Genomic DNA, 19,435 nt, shown 5'->3' on the forward strand with positions numbered 1-19,435 from the left:
TTTTGTTTAATCAAGCAGGCACCATTGCCATTGTGGGCTCTTTGGAAGTTTCCAGAAGCAGAGATATGGCATTCTTGATATAGGCCAGTTGCCCCACATATAAGCATATTTCAAATTGTGCTTTGAGGACTCACTTCACATAAAGCCAGATGCACCCTTTTCCAGAGCAGACAAGTTCAATTAAAGTTGTGGTTTATTATTGCTTAAGTAAAGAGGCAGGAAGGGCAGATGACATTCTATCCTCTACCCAGCCCTAATGTCTTTTGTTATCATTGCTTTTGTCACTGAACAAAGGTCTAAGCACTTGCTATACACCAGGCTTTAGGGTAGGTGTAAGGATATAAGGATGAACCAAATCCTATAACCTCTAAGAGCTTACAGTTTGGTTAGTGAACCAGGCCAGGCAATTATAATACCAGGAGCTGCTTGTATATGTATTCACTGGCAAATATTTATAGAGTCTAGTTAGCCACTGGGGAACAGTAGCAAACTAAAAACTCCCTGTTCTTATGGAGCTTTATTCTACTGGGGTGAGACTTAAATGAATATATATACATGGTTGGATACGTAACAATTTGTGGGGACTAGTGCAAAGTGGAAACACAGAGCCCTTCTTCAAAAAGAATGTTAAAAGGCTTTTCCCTTTTTCCTGTGGCCTCTTAACCTACAGTTATGGTTTTCATTTGCTATCTAATGTCACACACTGTTGGACATAGGGATACTTGCCTGGTAAGTAGAGACACCCTCATGGGCACCTAGGGCCCCACTCAGACTCAACTCAGACTCTTCTGGGCTTGCACCCAGGTACCCTGCCAGGAGTGGAGGGTGGCAGGAGTTGCTGGGTGGAGCTGAGGAAGTGGATAGCTAAGAACTCACCCCAGAGGAACACAGAGGAGGGGTGTTGGAGGCAGACCACTGATGAACCAAGGCTTGCTGAAAGAGGGCAAGAGAGCATAAGTTATCTAGGGAAGAACAGATAGTTGAATGCTGTGAGACCAGAGAATGCTCAAGAAGAAATGAGAGATGAGACAGAATAACAAAGAAAAGGAAGTTACCTACTCTGCCTGTTCTCCCAGATGGAAAGATTAAAAGAGCATCAGTAACTCTGATACAGAGCAAATTAAGGTAAGAACCATTAAGTGTTATTAATATAGCACTATGGAAGTTCCAAGTTATCACATGATTGATGGGGACAATACTGATTTATGTTTGTTGTCCACACATAATGATAAATACAGTCCCTTTCGTCCACTTTGGATGATAAATTATATACTTATTCTATACCAGTGTTTCTCAACATTTTTTTCCATTGTCATCCCTCTCAGGAGCTCTTGTAGACATTTTTTTCTAATCCCTCCCACCCCAACTCCATAAAATTTGAATACCAGAAATATGTCATGTATCTGTTTAGGTACTATAGTCCTTTGGAGGGCCACAAACCATCTGACATTTTTTCATCCTCCAGGAACCAGTTTGGGTATTGTCCCTGTCGGGACAGCTGCTCTGTGCGAATGACATAATAGCACTGCCATTTCTAACTCAGGGGATGCCATGTGACTGAAAAAGGTGATTATGTTGACTATTTCTTGTTGGAAAGTTTCTCCTCTCTTGGTTTTTTCATTTTCCTACTGGTTTCCCTACCTTACAGATTTTCCTGTCTCTTTTTAAATGGCTTTACCTTCTTTTCCTGCTTCCTAACAAGTTTCCTCTCGAGGACGCACTTTCCAGAATTTCAAGGAAGAACTAAGAGAAGGTTCTTCAGTTCGGGGTACAGTCCTTGATGGAGTCATTCTGAGGTTTGGTACTCCAAAAACAGTTCTAAAATGAATGTGGTGTGCTATGATAAAACTGCAGAGTGCTGTAGCGTACCACAGAAGGGATCCTCTCTGCTGTGCCGTGGGAGTGGGGAAACAGAAAGATTCCTGAAGGTTACGTCTGAAGATTCCTGAAGGTTATGTCAGAAGCGGGGTAAGAGTAAGCCAAGTGAAGAAGGACCACGTCTGATGGAGGAACAGCTATGGCAGTCTCAGAACCAAGACAAGCCTTCCCACAAACGTCACCTTTATGATTTTTGTCAAATCTAGATACCACCAGGGTAGTTAATATTTTCTTAAATATCACTTTCATTTTTTCAGACAGGCGTGTTTCATTCATATCTGGAGGAATGTGTGAGAAATCTAGAGTATAATGTGTTGCTTATGTTTTTTCTAGTACATAGTAAAACATGTATTAAATGGCTACCCATTTACTATTTAAAATGACCTGACGTACCGTCGGTCATATAGTACTGTAATGCAATCTATAACAAAGTAATGGAACTCTATGTAATCAATATATCCCTTCTTCGCTTCCTTTTCTTAAAGAAGCAATAGGAGATACAAATTCCCACTTTAGATGCCACTCTTTATGCTTTCAGTAAAGTTAGAATATTTTTAAATGGTCCCCAATAACGTAAAATAATTTTCAAAACAATTGACAAGTCTGAGTTAATTTTGTAGTGACTTTAGGCGAAGGGGCCCAAGCTTTAGACCCAATCCCCATCTATTGTCAGGTCATGAAGGAGCGAGTTTCCCACAGCTTTCATTTGAAATTCATTCTCTTGGTTACTTAAAAAACAACAGACTATATATAAACAAGCCAAATATACAAAGGGATTTTTTTTTTTAAGATTTTATTTATTTATTTGACAGAGAGAGAAGTAGGCAGAGCAGCAGGCAGAAGGAGAGGGAGAAACAGGCTTCCCGCTGAGCAGGAAGCCCCGTGCGGGGCTCGGGGCTCGATTCCAGGACCCTGGGATCATGACCTCAGCTGAAGGCAGCCGCTTCACCGACTGAGCCGCCGAAGAGCCCCAAACCACCTCTCTCTTTTTTATTTTTTTTCTTTTTTAAAGCAAACTTAGGCCGGCTTCTGCAGCGCGAAGAAAACACGCACTGAAGTGACGGCTCAAGACTTTCTCAGAGAGAGAAAAGGAGTCACGCACGTTCTACACAGGGAGAAGAGGTGGGACCAGTCGCGCCGCCGAACCCCCAGTCCGCCCCTCTCCGGCCGGCCTCTCAGAACCGCCACCAGGGGTCCCCGGGGCCGCGGGTCGGAAGTCAGTTTCCCTCCTACTTCCCTCCCACCTCGTCCTTGTAGCGGCTCCGCCTCGCTGCGCCATAGGCGCCAAAATCAAACCCGCCTGGGCCCGCCCCGCCCCTCGCCTCCCGCTCCCGCCCGGCCACCGGAAGACCCGCCGCCCGAGCCATGGTAAGAGCTGAGGCCGCGCTCCCCGGTCCCGCGCCTCCCGGCTCCGGGCCGCAAGGCCCCTACGCAGCTTAGGGCCTCGGTGGCCTTGGGGTGCTTGGCTTCTCTGTTGGGGCCGCCGGGCCGACAGAGCTGGGGCCCGGGGTCCGCGACCCCAGCGACCCCCGCGACCCCTGGGCCTCTCCGCCCCACTATCCCCGGCGCTGCCCTCGGAGCACACCCGAGAAGCGTTCGCGAACGTGGCCCGGTGTGCCTCACAAACTTAGCGACCAGTCAGATCACGAGTCGCTTCAGAACCCGAGCCTCGGGCTCCCGGGGTTTGGCCGCCCAAGCTGCAGCCTCTTAGGAAGAACCAGGAAGGGTGTGAGCGGGACGGACCGAAGCCTTGGATCTTAATGGCTCTTGTGTTTTGATAATTGAGGGTTGCCATGTATTGTAGTTCTCAGAGCATGTTTCTGAATGGCTCACGATTTCAGCAGTAACCTAGCGAGTCTTTTATGCCAGTAAGATTTCTTTGAAGATCGCTGCTTTTTCCCTAAAGTTCAGGGGTCGATGTCCTTTTGTGCTTCGGATTGTTAGTTGTTTGGTCCCTTTATTAGAGAAGCACTGAGTTCGCCTTCCTTGCATACCATGATAGGTTAAGTTCTGGTAAGATTCCAGATCGACCTTTTATCTTGGTGAATTTAATGTCTTACACCTCATCAAATCATTTTCATAAACCTTCGGTTTGGTGTCATTTTTTTTCTGCTTCTGTTGGCAGAGAATCAACATCTAATTAAATGGATCTAAGATTTTAATATCTTAATTTAGTTAAGTGGCCGTTATTTTGCTGGGCATGATCTAGGTTGTACGGTATTTGAGGATACTTGCCCAGATGTGATTACAACTGATAACGGCTTCTTTGTGGTTAAACTAACAACGCAGCCACCTGGGCATAAAGTGGTCTCAGAAACAACAGGACCGCAGTTAAATCTGTTGCCAGTGCTGCGTGATTGCATGTTTCTCATAGTTACTGGTCTAATACAACTGACAGAACTATGCAGCACAAATGCATTAAATTTATCCTTTTACCTAATCTACCTTTACATTTGAATCACCTTCTAATACTAAATGGTAATATGTTGTTAACTATTTTCAGATGATTATCTCTGATAATGAAGAAACATGAAATAAATTAGAATAAAATTTTGAGATACATCCTATTTTTTTATGTATACTGAAGAAGTAAGTTTAGTGTTACCTTGATCAGAGACAAGACAAACCTTTGTTCTCTTTCCTGATTGTGAGTTAATAGCTGTTTGTTTTGATTTGGTTAGGCTTCGTGAATAAACAGTTGTTATAAATCCAGGCATATTTTTGGAATCGGAGAAATGCAATGTACTCTCTGTTTTGAGGGCAACAGATATCCTCTATTTTAATTTTTCTAAATTTTACTGTAATTGGGAAAAGGGGCTGATTTGAGGAATTCTGTAACTCCTAATTGGAGGTTTCTTAAATGTATGGTTTTTTAAGTGGTTTAAAATACAGGTTTCCAGGGCACCTGGGTGACTCAGTGGGTTAAAGTCTCTGCCTTTGGCTCAGGTCATGATCCTGGGGTCCTGGGATCGAGCCCCACATCAGGCTCTTTGCTCCGCAAGGGGCCTGCTTCCTCCTCTCTCTCTGCCTGCCTCTCTGCCTACTTATGATCTCTGTCTGTCAAATAAATAAATAAAATCTTAAAAAAAAAAATACAGGGTTCCCCCACTCTTTGAAACTAGCATTCCTATGAAGCCTTTCATAATCTGAAATGGCATGAGGTGAGGGAGCAATTATTAATTATTAATGGAAAAAATTTTTGAGCATTCCTAGACCCTAAAGAATAACTTCTTAGGCTTAAAAAAATTAATTTTTTTTTCCTCTTAGGCTTTTGGGATACCTTAGGACAGAACTTGCTAACAGGGGCACAAAATAAATTGAGATACAGCCCACATTCTCACCGACACAGTTCAAAGCCGTGGTGGCTTATGCTTGAGGTGCTGAATGTGGTTCCCAGGGAAGGAACATGGTGGGCCCTTCGCAAAACAAATGCTCAACACTATTTTCCTATTTTTGCTTTTTGCCTTTTTTTATACCAGTGAAAATACTCTTAGGATTTCTTTTGATTAGTGAAAGCAGGTACTAATGTAGGTCTTCTGAAAGGTGGGGATAGCTGTATGTTGGTCAGCCCAAAGCTTAGTTGTCTTCAGGTCAGTTCTTGAGTCCCCTGACTTATTAATTTGAAAGCATCTCTAACTTACATTATTAGCATATTTTCTTTAATATTAAGTATTAAATGAGCCACTGTTGATTTTTTGGAGAAATTTCTAAATATGAATTAGTATGGGATCCTTTTTACATTAGTTATTTTAATTCTGGCCATGATACTGTCCTACTGTGGTTAATTATAAAAACTATTTCCAGTCATGAAAGAGGCTAACAAATTAGCCTGCAAACAATTTAAATGGATGTCACAGCTCATCCATACTTCTTGAGTAACTATTTTAGCTACTGAACTGAATGATAAGAGCTTTCGCAAAACTGTGTGCTTCCAGGACTCTACACTGTCTCATGGTCTGTGTCTTGGTGGCAGATTCTTGTGGAGTCTGTGAGTCTCTCCTGGGAGCAGTTTAACAATACCAAAATATCTGGAGCTTTTCCTAAAGCTTTGGATCTGTCTTCCACTGATGTAGCCACAGACTAAAGCCCTAAAGGGATCCTCACTGCCCCACAGTGACATGACTCACCTCTAGATTCTGGGGTGAGAAGAGCAGTATTCTCAATCCCAACACCAGGTAAAGTACCTGGAGAGGCTCTTAAAAACTTGCAGGCCCAGGCCTGGTCTCAGAGATTCTCTTTCAATTTCATAATAGCATGTGCCTTGGCATCAGTACTTTTTAAAAGCTCCTGAGATGATTCTAATGGCAGTTTGAAACCCACTAGACTAGAGAAATGAGCCAAAAAAGTCTTCTTAACTGAGTGTGAATTTCATGCTTGGTTATTCTGATACTGCTGAGGCCAGTGCGAAGGGGTACTAATTAAAGCAGGATTGAATGCTGGCTCTTGACTCTTGATTTAGTGACTAGGTCTATATGATTTCTTAGAGATTGCTTACTTGAGATTTCTATGATTTATCTCTCCAAGAAAGGCACCAGGTGGTTATCACAGAATTCTTGTTATTAATTTACCCTGTATTGTATTTATGTGAGTGCAGTGGGTGTTACGGGATTTGGGAGATTGAATAGTCTCAAATTTTATGGTTAGGGCTTTAGATACATGGCCTTGAAGTCAAGGGCTGGCCTTTGTGTCTGCTCTAATCTAGCACTAAGCTCTAGGAAAGCATGGGTAGTGTGTGTTCTGAAGAAATTTACAGTCGGCTGAGTCGGTTGAGAAAGAGAAGTATACCAATTGATTTGATGAAGGTGTGTTCTGGGAACACATGGAATGACACTCAGACTGTCCTATGAGCTCCACGGAAGCTCTTTTACAGAATAGTTGAACTAAGCCTTGGGAGACTTTTTGGAATTTTAAATAGGCAAGAGGAACAAGTGTTTTAGAACAGTTTTTTCTTTTTTTTTTAAGATTTTATTTATTTATTTGACAGAGATCACAAGTAGGCAGAGAGGCAGGCAGAGAGAGAGAAAGGAGGAAGCAGGCTCCCTGCTGAGCAGAGAGCCTGATGTGAGGCTCTATCCCAGGACCCTGGGATCATGACCTGAGACGAAGGCAGAGGCTTTAACTCACTGAGCCACCCAGGTGCCCAGAACAGTTTTTTTAATACACAAAGTTGGGGGCGCCTGGGTGGCTCAGTAGGTTAAATCCTCTGCCTTTGGCTGGGGTCATGATTCCAGGGTCCTGGGATCGAGCCCCACATCGGGCTTTCTGCTCCGCGGAGAGCCTGCTTCTTCCTCTCTCTCTCTGCCTGCCTCTCTGCCTACTTGTGATCTCTGTCAAATAAATAAATAAAAGCTTTAAAAAAAAAAAAAACACAAAGTTGGGGAAGAACATGCTGGGAGTAGAGAATTACAAGTACAGATCTTCATTGGGATGCCTGGGTGGCTCAGTCAGTTAAGCTTCTGCCTTCGGCTCAGGTCATGATCCTAGGGTCCTGGGATTGAGCCCCACATCGTCTCCTTGCTCAGTGAGGACCCTGCTTCTTCCTCTGCCTGCCACTCCCCCTGCTTGTGCTCTCTCTCTCTCTTTGGCAAGTAAATACATATAATCTTTAAAAAAAAGATACAGATCTTCCTCAGCCTACAATGGAGTTACATGGTGATAAACCCATTGTAAGTCAAAAATATCATTAAATCAAAAAAGCATTTAATACACCTAATGTATGGAACATCATAGCCTGCCTTAACCATGCTCAGAACACTTAGACATTAACCTATAGCTGGGCAAAAACATCTAAGACAAAACCTGTTTTATAATAAAGTATTGAATATCTCATGTGACTTTGTTGAAAACTGTACTGAAAAGCAGAATGGTTGTGTGGGTATGGAATGGCTGTAAGTGTATGTATGGGTTGTTTACATTATGGTCCTATGGCTGCCCAGCATCACGATAGTACCATACCACCTATTGCTAGCCAGGAAAAAGGTTCAAATTCAAAATTCAAAGTATGGTTTCTACTGAATGTCGCTTTCACACCATCAAGAAGTTGAAAAAGTCAGATGATGGCAAGTCTGGGACTGTCTAGGTTTTGTATTACAGCTCAAGTTGCTTACTCTCCACGTTATGGTAAAATTTGAGGTGGAGAGTGGTATTGGGTAGATTGGGGTCAGGTGGGAAAGGGCTTTGTGTATCACTGCAGAGTGATTTGATACTTCCAATGGTTCGGAGCCACTGAAGGCTTTTAAGCAAGGGAGAGGCTTGGTTAGATTTGGTTCTTGGCAGGGTGGAATTTGAACTTAGAGGGTAAGACAAAGTGTGGCCCGAGGGCTTGCCTACCGCTGGAGGCAGAACCCGTAATAAAGGCCTGAACTGAGGTCAGAGTTGTAGGGATGGAGCAGACAGGGTGGATTTGAGAAATAGTTCAGCACTAACCTTGGCAGAACTTGGTGACTGGTCTAATATGGAGTAAGAGGGATGAAGGAACCTGGGATGAGCGCCAGGCCTCTGGCTTGGCTAACAAGGTGGTATCTAACTGAGTTCAGGATCTAGAACAGCAGGTTTGGGGAGTAGATGTAGGAGAAGAGTTCAGTTTAAACCCTCAGAGTTTGAAGTCTGTCCAGCAGGCAGGTAGACACTTGAGATTGAAGCTCAGGAGCATACTTCAGAGGCTGATGTAAAGATTTGAGGATTCAGCCTAAGTGTTAGTTGAAACTGTAAAGGCAGAAGAGATTAAAGAAAAGGTGTGAGGAGATGAGGGGGATCAGTAGAGAACCCTGGAGGAACTGCAGAGTTTGAGAGCAGACAGACAAAAAAGAGAAATACCACTTTATGCCTCCTTTTTTTACCCATACAACTCATCAAGGAATGCCAGATAATTTTATTGCTGTGAAAATGAATTAGTGGAGGTACCTGGGTGGCTCAGTGGGTTAGAGCCTCTGCCTTTGGCTCAGATTATGATCCCAGGGTCCTGGGATTGAGCCATGAATCAGGATCTCTGCTCCGCAGGGAGCCTGCTTCCCTTTCTCTCTCTCTGCCTGCCTCTCTGCCTACTTGTGATCTCTGTCTGTAAAGTAAATAAAATCTTAAAAAAAAATGAGTTAGTGGGTTTGTAGGTTGTATAAGTAGAATAAAGACTAATGTACCCTGGTATGTATTCAGAATGGCAACTTCAAATCCCTTTCCCCATCTATTTTAGGCTTTTCATTTTCTGATGGAGTATTTGGTTGGACAGGCTCAGTCTTTGTTTTTTATGTCTGCTTTTTTAAGTGGTGTAGTGTTTCAGAGTTCTTAGTAAACAGTTTATGTTGCCTCCTAATCTTCTGTGATTTTTGAGAAGAATGCAGGTCACTTAAACATTAGTGTGGAATTCTCCATGAGAGATGAGATTTCTCTCTTTTGTTATTTTCTGTGAATCTTCACCTTGAGAGAATTTGGCTTTTTTTTTTTTTAAGATTTTATTTATTTATTTGACAGAGATCACAAGTAGGCAGAAAGGGAGGCAGAGAGAGAGAGGGGAAGCAGGCTCCCTGCTGAGCAGAGAGCCTGATGTGGGGCTCCATCCCAGAACCCCAGGATCATGACCTAAGCCGAAGGCAGAGGCTTTAACCCACTGAGCCACCCAGGCGCCCCAGAATTTGGCTTTTTAAAAAAAAATTTTTGTATTTCACCTTTGTGTATATATCCTGAATACAATATATAATAAAATTCATTATCAACGAATTTTAGTTATGTGTTAACTATCTTAATTTTCACTTGGCTAAACTGTAGTTATAGAATAATAGTAAACTGCAATAGGCTTCCATTTTCTACTTGGATAGGTTTTTCCATTCTCCATCCTACACCCTCCACAATACTACTAAAATGTCATCTTACTAAAATGTAGCTGTAGTCTTGTCACTCTCCTGCTTTTGAGGTTGCTCAATAGCTTCTCACCATCTAGAATAACATACATTTCCTTAGGCTGGACAGTCAGCATCCCATGATCTGGCCCCAGACAACTTTTCTCCCCTTACCTACCATTCCTTCTCTAGGCACCGCACAGCAGTCATCCCTGAGTTCTTGTCTTTCTGGAACATTCCACGTATTTCCATAACATCGTGCCTATGTTTGGTCTGCCCAGGACACCTTCTCAGCATTTCTCAACTTGCCAAAATCCTTTTCATCTCCAGCCTTTCTAGAGAGCCCTCAGCCTTCCCCAGGGTAGAATTCATTCTGTCCTTGTAGCAATTTGTGCGATGATCTTTTCATCATTTATTAGTTATGTCTATTCTCTCCATGAGGTTGTAAGTCTTTTGAAGGTAAATACAGTGACATATCATTGGATCATTTGATAAATATTGAGTTTCTGTAAACTGCCAGACTGTACCTTAACCACAGTTCTTTTTGTTTGTTTGTTTAAAGATTTTATTTATTTACTTGACAGAGAGAGACACAGTGAGAGAGGGAGAAGCAGGCTTCCCGCCAAGCAGGAAGCCCAATGCAGGGCTTGATCCCAGGACCCTGGGATCACAACCCGAACCAAAGGCAGATGCTTAACAACTAAGCCACCCATGCTCTATTTCTTTTTTTTTTTTTCTTTTTTTAAGATTTTATTTATTTATTTGACAGAAAGAGATCACAAATAGGCAGAGAGGCAGGCAGAGAGAGAGAGAGGAAGAAGGAGGCTCCCTGCCGGGCAGAGAACCTGATGTGGAGCTCCATCCCAGGACCCTGGGATCATGTCCTGAGCCGAAGGAAGAGCCTTTAACCCACTGACCCATCCAGGTGCCCCCCCAGGCTCTATTTCAACCACAGTTCTTCTTACTACACAGGCAGCACTAATCACAAGTCTTGGCATGTAGTAGTTATAATGAGTCTTCAGAGTTATCAAACCCATTAACAGACAAGACCATAACATTTCAGATAATGTTTCAGACCAAGTTGTTTTAAAATGCAGTCTTTTATTTTTTTAATGCAGTGTTTACTTTTTTACTTTTGTGCTATAGTCGAAGAAAAAAGGACTAAGTGCAGAGGAGAAGAGAGCCCGCATGATGGAAATATTTTTTGAGACGGTGAGTTGTTTTCTATAAGATTTTTAGTATTTTATGTAATTTTCTCCTTAAGTGTATGTCAGTGTTAAACTGTACCTTTTTCATTAAATATCAATGCTGATCAATTTCCTGAGGAATGGATAAAATTCTGCAAACATTTTTTGTTTCTGTGAAGCTGTGGAGGAAGGAAGAACCCTACCCCAATGTTCACTTCTGTCCAGAATGATCTTTCTGAAGCGTATATTTGATTGTGTCCCCTTTCTGCCTGGAAATGATAATAGTTGACATCTACTGATTGCTTCCTAGGTGCCAGTCATTGTTCTGACCACTTGGTGTATGTTATCTGATTCCTTCTTTCTTAACTCTATGATCCTCATTCTACAGATGAGGACCTCTGAGACACACCCAAGTGCATGGGATCTCAAAAATTAAAAGCGGTAGTACTAGGATTCAAATCCCGGGAGGACCATCTGATTTTTAGAGGCAGTGCTAAATGCTACCTCTTTACATTGATAAATCTGTCTATAGTGTAATATATATATATATATCATGGTACATAGGCTCCCTTAATTTATTCCAGATATTTGTGCCTGTCACTAAGAGGAAATAGGTTTGAAGTTTTAGGTCCTAAGTGGCAAAGCCAGGATTCAAACTCAGGCACCTGGCTCTAGAAGCTGTTTTCTTTACCATGTTGCTTTATGTTGCTTTTTTTTTTCTTTCTTCCAGGTTCAAGTCTAAATCTTTGGCTTATAAAAAACACTAACTTCAACTTCCTGTGTCTTAGTGTAATACTTGACTGTAACTTCAAAGTCTGGCCCCAACCTATGGCTACTTTCATTATATACAGGTGTAAAGAAGTTGGGAGAAAATGGCAAAGTATATTATGAAGTTAATAAGATAATTAGTGAGAATACTTGACATTTGCATTTTGATAATGCAGATTATCAGTAGAACAAGCAAAACATTCTGGGGAGTATTGTTTTAAAAACCACCCTCTAAGTGTAATCTTACTAATGTTAACCGCCTGGAATGACTTACCAAAAGTCATTGACAATTCAGAATAGAGTGTCATATTAATAATGATGATTAGAAAGAGGTGCCTGGTGGCTCAATCAGTTATATGTCTCTGACTCTTGATTTTGGCCCAGATCATGATCTCAGGGTCGTGAGATCAAGCCCAACATTGCTCTACACTCAGCTCCAAGTCTGCTTTAGATCCTCTTCCTCTCCCTTTGCCCCTCCCCCTGCTCACACACATTCTCTCTCTAAAATAAATAAATGGAATCTTTATTAGAAAGATAAATTGATGAAGTTTACATGTGAAGATTATGACTATTCTACTGAGTCTGAATATTTTTCCTATGATCTCAGCAAGAAAAGTAGACTTAATTCTTGCTGGGCAGTGGAAAGCTGGGAATAGTGGTGGGGGGAATGATTTTGTCCTTTATGATGTTAATTTTCTCAAGTATCAAAATTGGCTGTTTCAGATTGAAAATTTTCAACCCTGATATCAATTAATAACATGATACTGATGAGTATTAACAGCTTCCAGAAGTTCAGTAATCACTGAGTTTTTATGTAAAGCTAAAAATTAATACTGGTTTCAGTTCATTTATTCTTATATATTCATTTGTGTGTGTGTGTGTGTGTGTGTGTGTGTTTGAAGTTGCTAATGTAATAGAAAAACTGAAGAATGGCATGAGAACAATATAACTAAATGAGAAAGCACTTGCACCTGAAATCTATTTTACTGAATAGTTTTGTGAACTTAACCAAGAACTTGACCTATGTCTCAGCTTCCTTGTTTATTAACGAGGATGGTAATAATTGTACCCAGCTCACAGTGTTGGTGTGAGGGTTAAATAAAATAATCCGTGTAAATCATCACAATGTCCAGGTCTTAAGTACTTAATTAAACATTATCTAGCTTTAAACTATGTGCCTTCCATGGTATCTTACACATGCTTTTATTTATTTACATATATAAGTTTTATAAATTATAAAAATGTGTGAAAAAATGTGAACATACACACACACACACACACACACACACACATATAAAGAGCTAGAGCCCTTTCTGTTCATCTCTCCTTTATTACCTCTGCTTAATACTATGGAGAACTAATATTTCCTTAAGGCCATTTTCTCTGTTCACTTAAGGGACCACATTTTAGTTCTGAGGTTAGTACTCTGTAAGCCCACTTACTTACATGGTAACCCCACAGGGGCAGCCAGTATGTTCAGAGCTCTTCCTTGAGGACCACATATAGGCAGATGTCTCAGTGAGTTCATGTTCTTTTTTCAGGAAATCTAAATGTTTGCAAATAGATTTAATTGATTTTTGAAAATGCATAGGAGGCCTGAAGGCAGTAATTTATTGCATGTTTTCTGAGATCCTGAAGTATTTTCTTTAAATGGTTTATTTATAGATGTGCAAAAATTGTTTTCACACTGTAAGAGCAATGACAATGTTTTTCTTAGTTTACTAAATCTTAAGTGTAATGAGATGAAGTTACTTCTTCCCATATTTTATTATGAAAGACGAAAGAATTTTACAGTTAATTCCTGGATGCCCAACACCTAGATTCTACCATTAACATTTTACTCTACTTACTTTACCACATATATATTCATCTGTCCTCTCCTTTATTCATTGGTATGTTCATTTTTGAGGGAGAGGAGAGGGAATACACTTTAAAAGAGTTCCTTATACATGCTGGGTACCTGTCTTTTGTCAGGTATGTTTCATGAATATTGCCTTCTGGTCAGTATTTGTCTTCAGTTTCTTTTTTTTTTTTTTTAAGATTTTATTTATTTATTTGACAGAGAGAGAGAGATCACAAGTAGGCAGAGAGGCAGGCAGAGACAGAGAGAGGGGGAAGCAGGCTCCCTGCTGAACAGAGAGCCCGATGTGGGGCTCGATCCCAGGACTCTGGGATCATGACCTGAGCTGAAGGCAGAGGCTTAACCCACTGAGCCACCCAGGCGCCCCTTGTCTTCAGTTTCTTAACACGCCCTTGCAGGAGTAGAACTTTAAATTTTCATGAAGTCTATTTTCTATATTATTGAAGTTACCTTTTCAAGTTTATTTTAGAAGAAATAGATCCTACATTTCCATTTAAAGCAATCACAATAATTCTGTTATAATTACTGAATACTTCACTTTGTTATTTAAGCTCTTTTCACCACTTCAATCAAGGCTTAGTACAAGAATAAAAGAGTGTTCGGGATGCCTGGGTGGCTTGTTCACTTAAGTATCTGCCTTCAGCTCAGGTCATAATCCTGGAGTCCTGGGCTCTAGCCCCGTATTGGGCTACCTGTTCAGCAGGGAGTCTACTTCTCCCTACAGGAAGAGTGCTACTCTGCCTGTTTGTGGGTACTCTCTCTCTGACAAATAAATAAAATCTTAAAAAAAAAAAAAAAAGAATAAAGGAGTGTTCTGCATAGATTTTTTCCAACTACAAGTAAGATTAAATAGTCTACATGTTTATCTTCCCATAATTTTTTTTTTAAGATTTTGTTTACTTATTTGACAGAGATAGCACATAAAAGCAGGGAGAGCAGTAGGCAGAGAGAGAGATGCATGCGTCCCGCTGAGCAAACAGTCCTATGTGGGGCTCCATCCCAGGACCCTGGGATCATGACCTGAGCCCACGGAGCCACCCAGATGCCTCTCTTCCCATAGTGTTTTGCTTTGCATGTGGTGCACGTGCCACCTGTATAGGTGAATCATTGATAGGCACCCATGAATTGTATAATTTTCCTATTGTTTAGGTATAGCTCTTCCATGAAACCTTAAATGGAAACAAATCTTGACAGTTGTCTGTTTGGTTTTTATTTAGAACTGCTAAGTCTGTGGCATATGATATATGCTAAGCAAACCACTGTGTCTTAAAGTGTCAGAGAAGATGATTATCTCATGTTAAAGAATTCATTATAAGTAATTTTTATATTTCATTAGGAAGATGTTCTTAACATTCTGCTCTCCAGTGACTTTAAAGAACTGTATGTTCTTGCAAAATCTGTCCCTTTTAAGTTCTGTTGAAGCTATCAAACAGGATAATTGCAGTTTCTTCTAACCCTAAAATACTTGATCTGTTGCACTGTTCATAACCATACACAGCTTTTATAGTACAATGTTTTTTTAATATATGATGGTAAATATAAATATATGGTAGAAGATAAATACATGTTTTTCATCTCTTTTTAAACTTTTTTTAAACAGAAAGATGTATTTCAATTAAAAGACATGGAGAAGATTGCTCCCAAAGAGAAAGGCATTAGTAAGTATCAAAGACATGCTGAGACATTTTGGGAAATATTGGTCATCTCTTCTGCAATGGTCTTTCCTTTATGAAAACATAAACTTCAAGGGATGAAGACTGTAAAAACACTTCCATGATGTCCTTGGGCCATGGCCATGATTCACATGTATGAAGTGTCTGCTTTAGAAAAATTTAAATGGAGTATGCATGTATACTTATACCTACACACACATGCACACACACATCCATGCACAAATAACACACATTTATTTATAGGCAGAATTTACTTCAAAAGAAGTAAAAACTGTTCATGTATGTTCTGGTATTTCTTAAATGTGACTTCATATTTTTACCTGGTATATTAGTTTTCTATTGGAGTTTTACAAATTATCCCAACTTGGTGGCTTAACACAATAGAATGTATTCTCTCATAATTCTGGAAGCCAGAAGTCTAAAATCAAGGCTTTGGTAGAATTGGTTCCTTCTGGAGATTCTGAAGGAGAATCTATTTCATGCTTTTCTCCTAGCTTCTGGTGGCTGTCAGTAGTGCTTGGCATAATAGACACATCATTCTAATCTCTGCCTCTGTTTTCACATAAACTTCCCCCTTTGTTTTCTCCCTTTCTATCTCTTATAAGGACATATGTCATTGGATTTGGGACCCAGCCTAAATCTAGGATGATTTCATCCTATGATCCTTAATTGTACCCTTTCTCCAAGTAAGGTCACATTCACAGGTTTTGGGAGTTATCTTTTGAAGGGTCACTGTTAAACCCACTATGTATGATATATTTATTTTTTAAACCTTGTTTTCCTTGTATAAACTATACATGTTTATTTTAACAAATTTGAAAATTATAAAGTATATAATCAAAGTAAAATTTGTTCATAAGCCCTCTTTTCTGGGATCACCTCTATTAACATTTTGGTGTATTTTGATTTCCAATTCTTAGGTTCTCTGTGTCTGTGTATGCATTTATCTGTCCTTTTTTTTCCCAGAGGGAATCATGCTGCAAATGCAGTTTTGTGTTCATGAATTTTTTCACTTAACATTATATCATCTACATTTCCCTATGTCATTTACTTTTTTAAGAAAAGATTTACAGAACATACTATGAGCAACTCTATGCCAACAAATTTGACAATCTGGAAGAAATGGATGCATTCCTAGAGACATATAAACTACCACAACTGAACCAGGAAGAGATAGAAAGCCTGAACAGACCCATAACCAGTAAAGAGATTGAAACAGTCATCAAAAATCTCCAAACACCAGCCACCCGCCACTGCACCTGATCAGTTTCTGTTGGCTGGTGCGGTCCAGTGGTGAGCTGAGAGTAAACCCCAGCTTAGGAAACAGGGTTGTTCTTCATGTGGATGACTCTGTGCCGAAAGCATGGGAACAGCCTGGAGGATGGAACTAGAGGGTATCATGCTTAGCGAAATAAGTCAATCGGAGAAAGACAACTATCATATGATCTCCCTGATATGAGGGAGAGGAGATGCAACATGGGGGGTTAAGGGGGTAGGAGAAGAGTAAATGAAGCAAGATGGGATTGGGAGGGAGATAAACCATAAGTGACTCTTAATCTCACAAAACAAACTGAGGGTTGATGGGGGGAGGGGGGTTGGGAGACGGGGGGTGGGGTTATGGACATTGGGGAGGGTATGTGCTATGGTGAGTGCTGTGAAGTGTGTAAACCTGGCGATTCACAGACCTGTGCCCCTGGGGATAAAAATATATGTTTATAAAAAATAAAATTTAAAAAAAAATTTACAACATCTGCATCTCTAATGTTTCATTCTGTGACCGCCTACTGTACCATAATTTGTTTAGCCTGTTACTATTATTGAACACCTAGATGGTTCCCAGATTTTGCTGCTAAAATTAATGTGTAACATGCTATCTATAATTTTTTTTCTTAAAGAGCAGTTTTAGGTTCACAGCAAAATTGAGAGGAAGGTACAGAGAGGTCCCATATGCTTCCTGCTCCCCCCTCCTGTTGTCAGCATCACTCATCAGTGGTACACTGCAGTTGACACATTGTAATCACCCAAAGTCTATGGTTTACATTGGGATTCACTTTTGCTGTCATGCATTCTGTGGTTCTGGATAAGTGTTTAATGACGCAGATCCGTCATTATGGTATCATGCGGAGTATTTTTACTGCCCTAAAAACCCTCTTTGCTCCATCTATTCATCCCTTTCCCTCCTCACCCCTAAATTTTTTCCACATCTCCTATTACTTCATTAGGAAATGTTCCTAGAAATAGAATAGAAAATAGAGACTTGGGTCACCTGAGTGGCTCAGTCGTTAAGCATCTGACTCTGGATCCCAGCTCAGGTCTTGATCTCAGGGTCATGAGTTCAAGTCTCACACTTGGGGAGAAAAAAAGAAAGAAAGTAGGACCTTGTGTAGTTTTAGGCATTTAATACGTACTCTCAAAGTGCCTTTAGGGAAGGTTATACCAAGTTATATTAACGTTCATTTCTTAGAACTGTGTTTTCATTTTTAGAATCCTTGATATTTCATTTCACTTTGTACTTCTTTGCAAGTGAGGTTGGATGGTTTGCACATTTGGTATCAATTTTTTTTAATTTATTAGATCTTTAGTTTTCTAATAGATTTTATTATATTTGGGGATTTGCTGTAGGAAAAATTGAAGATGACATTAAAATATGGATAATTTGGGGACGTCTGGGTGGCTCAGTTAGTTAAGCGTCTGCCTTCAACTCAGGTCACGATCCTGGGGTCCTTGGATCGAGTCCCACATCAGACTCCTTGCTCAGTAGGGAGCGTGCTTTCCTTCTCCCCGCTGCTCCCTCTGCCTGCTGCTCCCCCTGCTTGTGCTCTCTCTCTTCTCTCTGACAAGTAAATAAAATAATAAAATATGAATAATTTCTTGGTACAGTTTTACTTAATAGAAAGTAAGAATAGAAAAAAAAGAAAGTAAGAATAGTTTGTGAATTTCAAACATTTATGAAATGACTTCACATTTTTATGTTATTTTTATTTATTTATTTATTTATTTTTATAAGCTTTTTTTTTAAAGATTTTATTTATTTATTTGACAGACAGAGATCACAAGTAGGCATAGAGGAAGGGAAGCAGGCTCCCCGCTGAGCAGAGAGCCCAATGCGGGGCTCTATCCCAGGACCCTGAGACCATGACCTGAGCTGAAGGCAGAGGCTCAACCCACTGAGCCACCCAGGCGCCCCTATATGTTATTTTTAAAAGCTTTTTGATTTTTTAAAAGATGTTATTTATTTATTTGGCAGAGAGAGAGAGACAGTGAGAGGGGGAACATAAGCAGGGGGAGTGGGAGAGGAAGAAGGAGACTTCCCACTGAGCAGGGAGCCTGATGCAGGGCTCGATCCCAGGACCCTGGGATCATGACCTGAGCTGAAGACAGACGCTTAACAACCGAGCCACCCAGGTGCCCCTCTTTCTGATTTTTTTATCTTACTCCTACCATTAACATTCAGTTCACAAGGTTTTTTTTTTTCTTTTTTAGTTTTTTTAGCAAAAAAAGGCAATACATGTTCATTTTTGGAAAAAAATTAAGAAAAATGAACAAAAAAGAAGGAAATAAAAACTGTCTCTTACCCACAGTTTAAAGATAACCACTGTCTAATTAATGCCTGTTGTCTTTTAACTTTGTATTTTTTTATAATTCTACAAAGTATATTTTTAATGCATATATATATATATCCATGCCATTAAATACTTTATAACATAAATTTAATGATTACATAGTATCCTGTCACAATAAAATACTTTGAAAAGTCCAGTTATTGGACTGGCTTCCGGATTTTTTTCTGTGGAAAACAGTGCTTTACAAGCATCTCTGTGCATATCCATCATTATTTTCTTTAGCTGAATTTTTAACAGTGGAATTTCTAAATAAAAGTTATGCCTATATCTAAGGTTTTAGATACATATTGCCAGATTTTCTTCCCATATTGAGAGTACCCATTACCCTGAATGTTTTACTATATTTTTTAGATATATTTAATTTAGTAGTCAAGAAATCATATCTCACTGCTTTACTTTGCATTTCTTCAATTATTAATGGAGTTGAACATTTTTGTTTATTGATTGTGTATTTTGTAGATGTCCATTGATATACTTTTGTTTTTCTGTTGATGTGTTTTGCCTTTTTTGTTGTTATTTTTAAAAGCTCCTTATTTGTTAATTTATTAACCTTTGATCTGTAATATTTGTTGCAAGTGTTATCTTCAGTTTTAGCCTTTTAATTATATTTATG

General features: G+C 40.0%; 1 protein-coding gene and 1 non-coding gene across 3 annotated transcripts in view; both read left to right on the forward strand.

Moving 5' to 3' along the window:
* The first annotated feature begins 3,091 nt into the window (after positions 1-3,091).
* The window catches only part of MND1 (meiotic nuclear divisions 1), a 69,553-nt gene continuing 53,209 nt past the window's right edge, over positions 3,092-19,435 (forward strand). Inside the window, exons 1-3 of one of the 2 annotated variants that reach the window (XM_032862539.1) lie at positions 3,092-3,246; positions 10,857-10,922; positions 15,127-15,184. In XM_032862539.1, the coding sequence (XP_032718430.1) occupies positions 3,244-3,246; positions 10,857-10,922; positions 15,127-15,184 (127 nt within the window). In that variant the 5' untranslated portion in view covers positions 3,092-3,243. The remainder of the gene's footprint in view (positions 3,247-10,856; positions 10,923-15,126; positions 15,185-19,435) is intronic. The other variant, XM_032862532.1, reaches the window with a different exon arrangement.
* LOC116871878 lies at positions 16,446-16,574 on the forward strand. The gene has a single exon (XR_004383544.1). It is a non-coding gene; the product is annotated as a small nucleolar RNA SNORA65 (small nucleolar RNA).

Source organism: Lontra canadensis, unplaced genomic scaffold (assembly GCF_010015895.1).
Source record: "Lontra canadensis isolate GAN:19392208 unplaced genomic scaffold, GSC_riverotter_1.0 scaffold1, whole genome shotgun sequence".
Lineage (NCBI taxonomy): Eukaryota > Metazoa > Chordata > Mammalia > Carnivora > Mustelidae > Lontra > Lontra canadensis.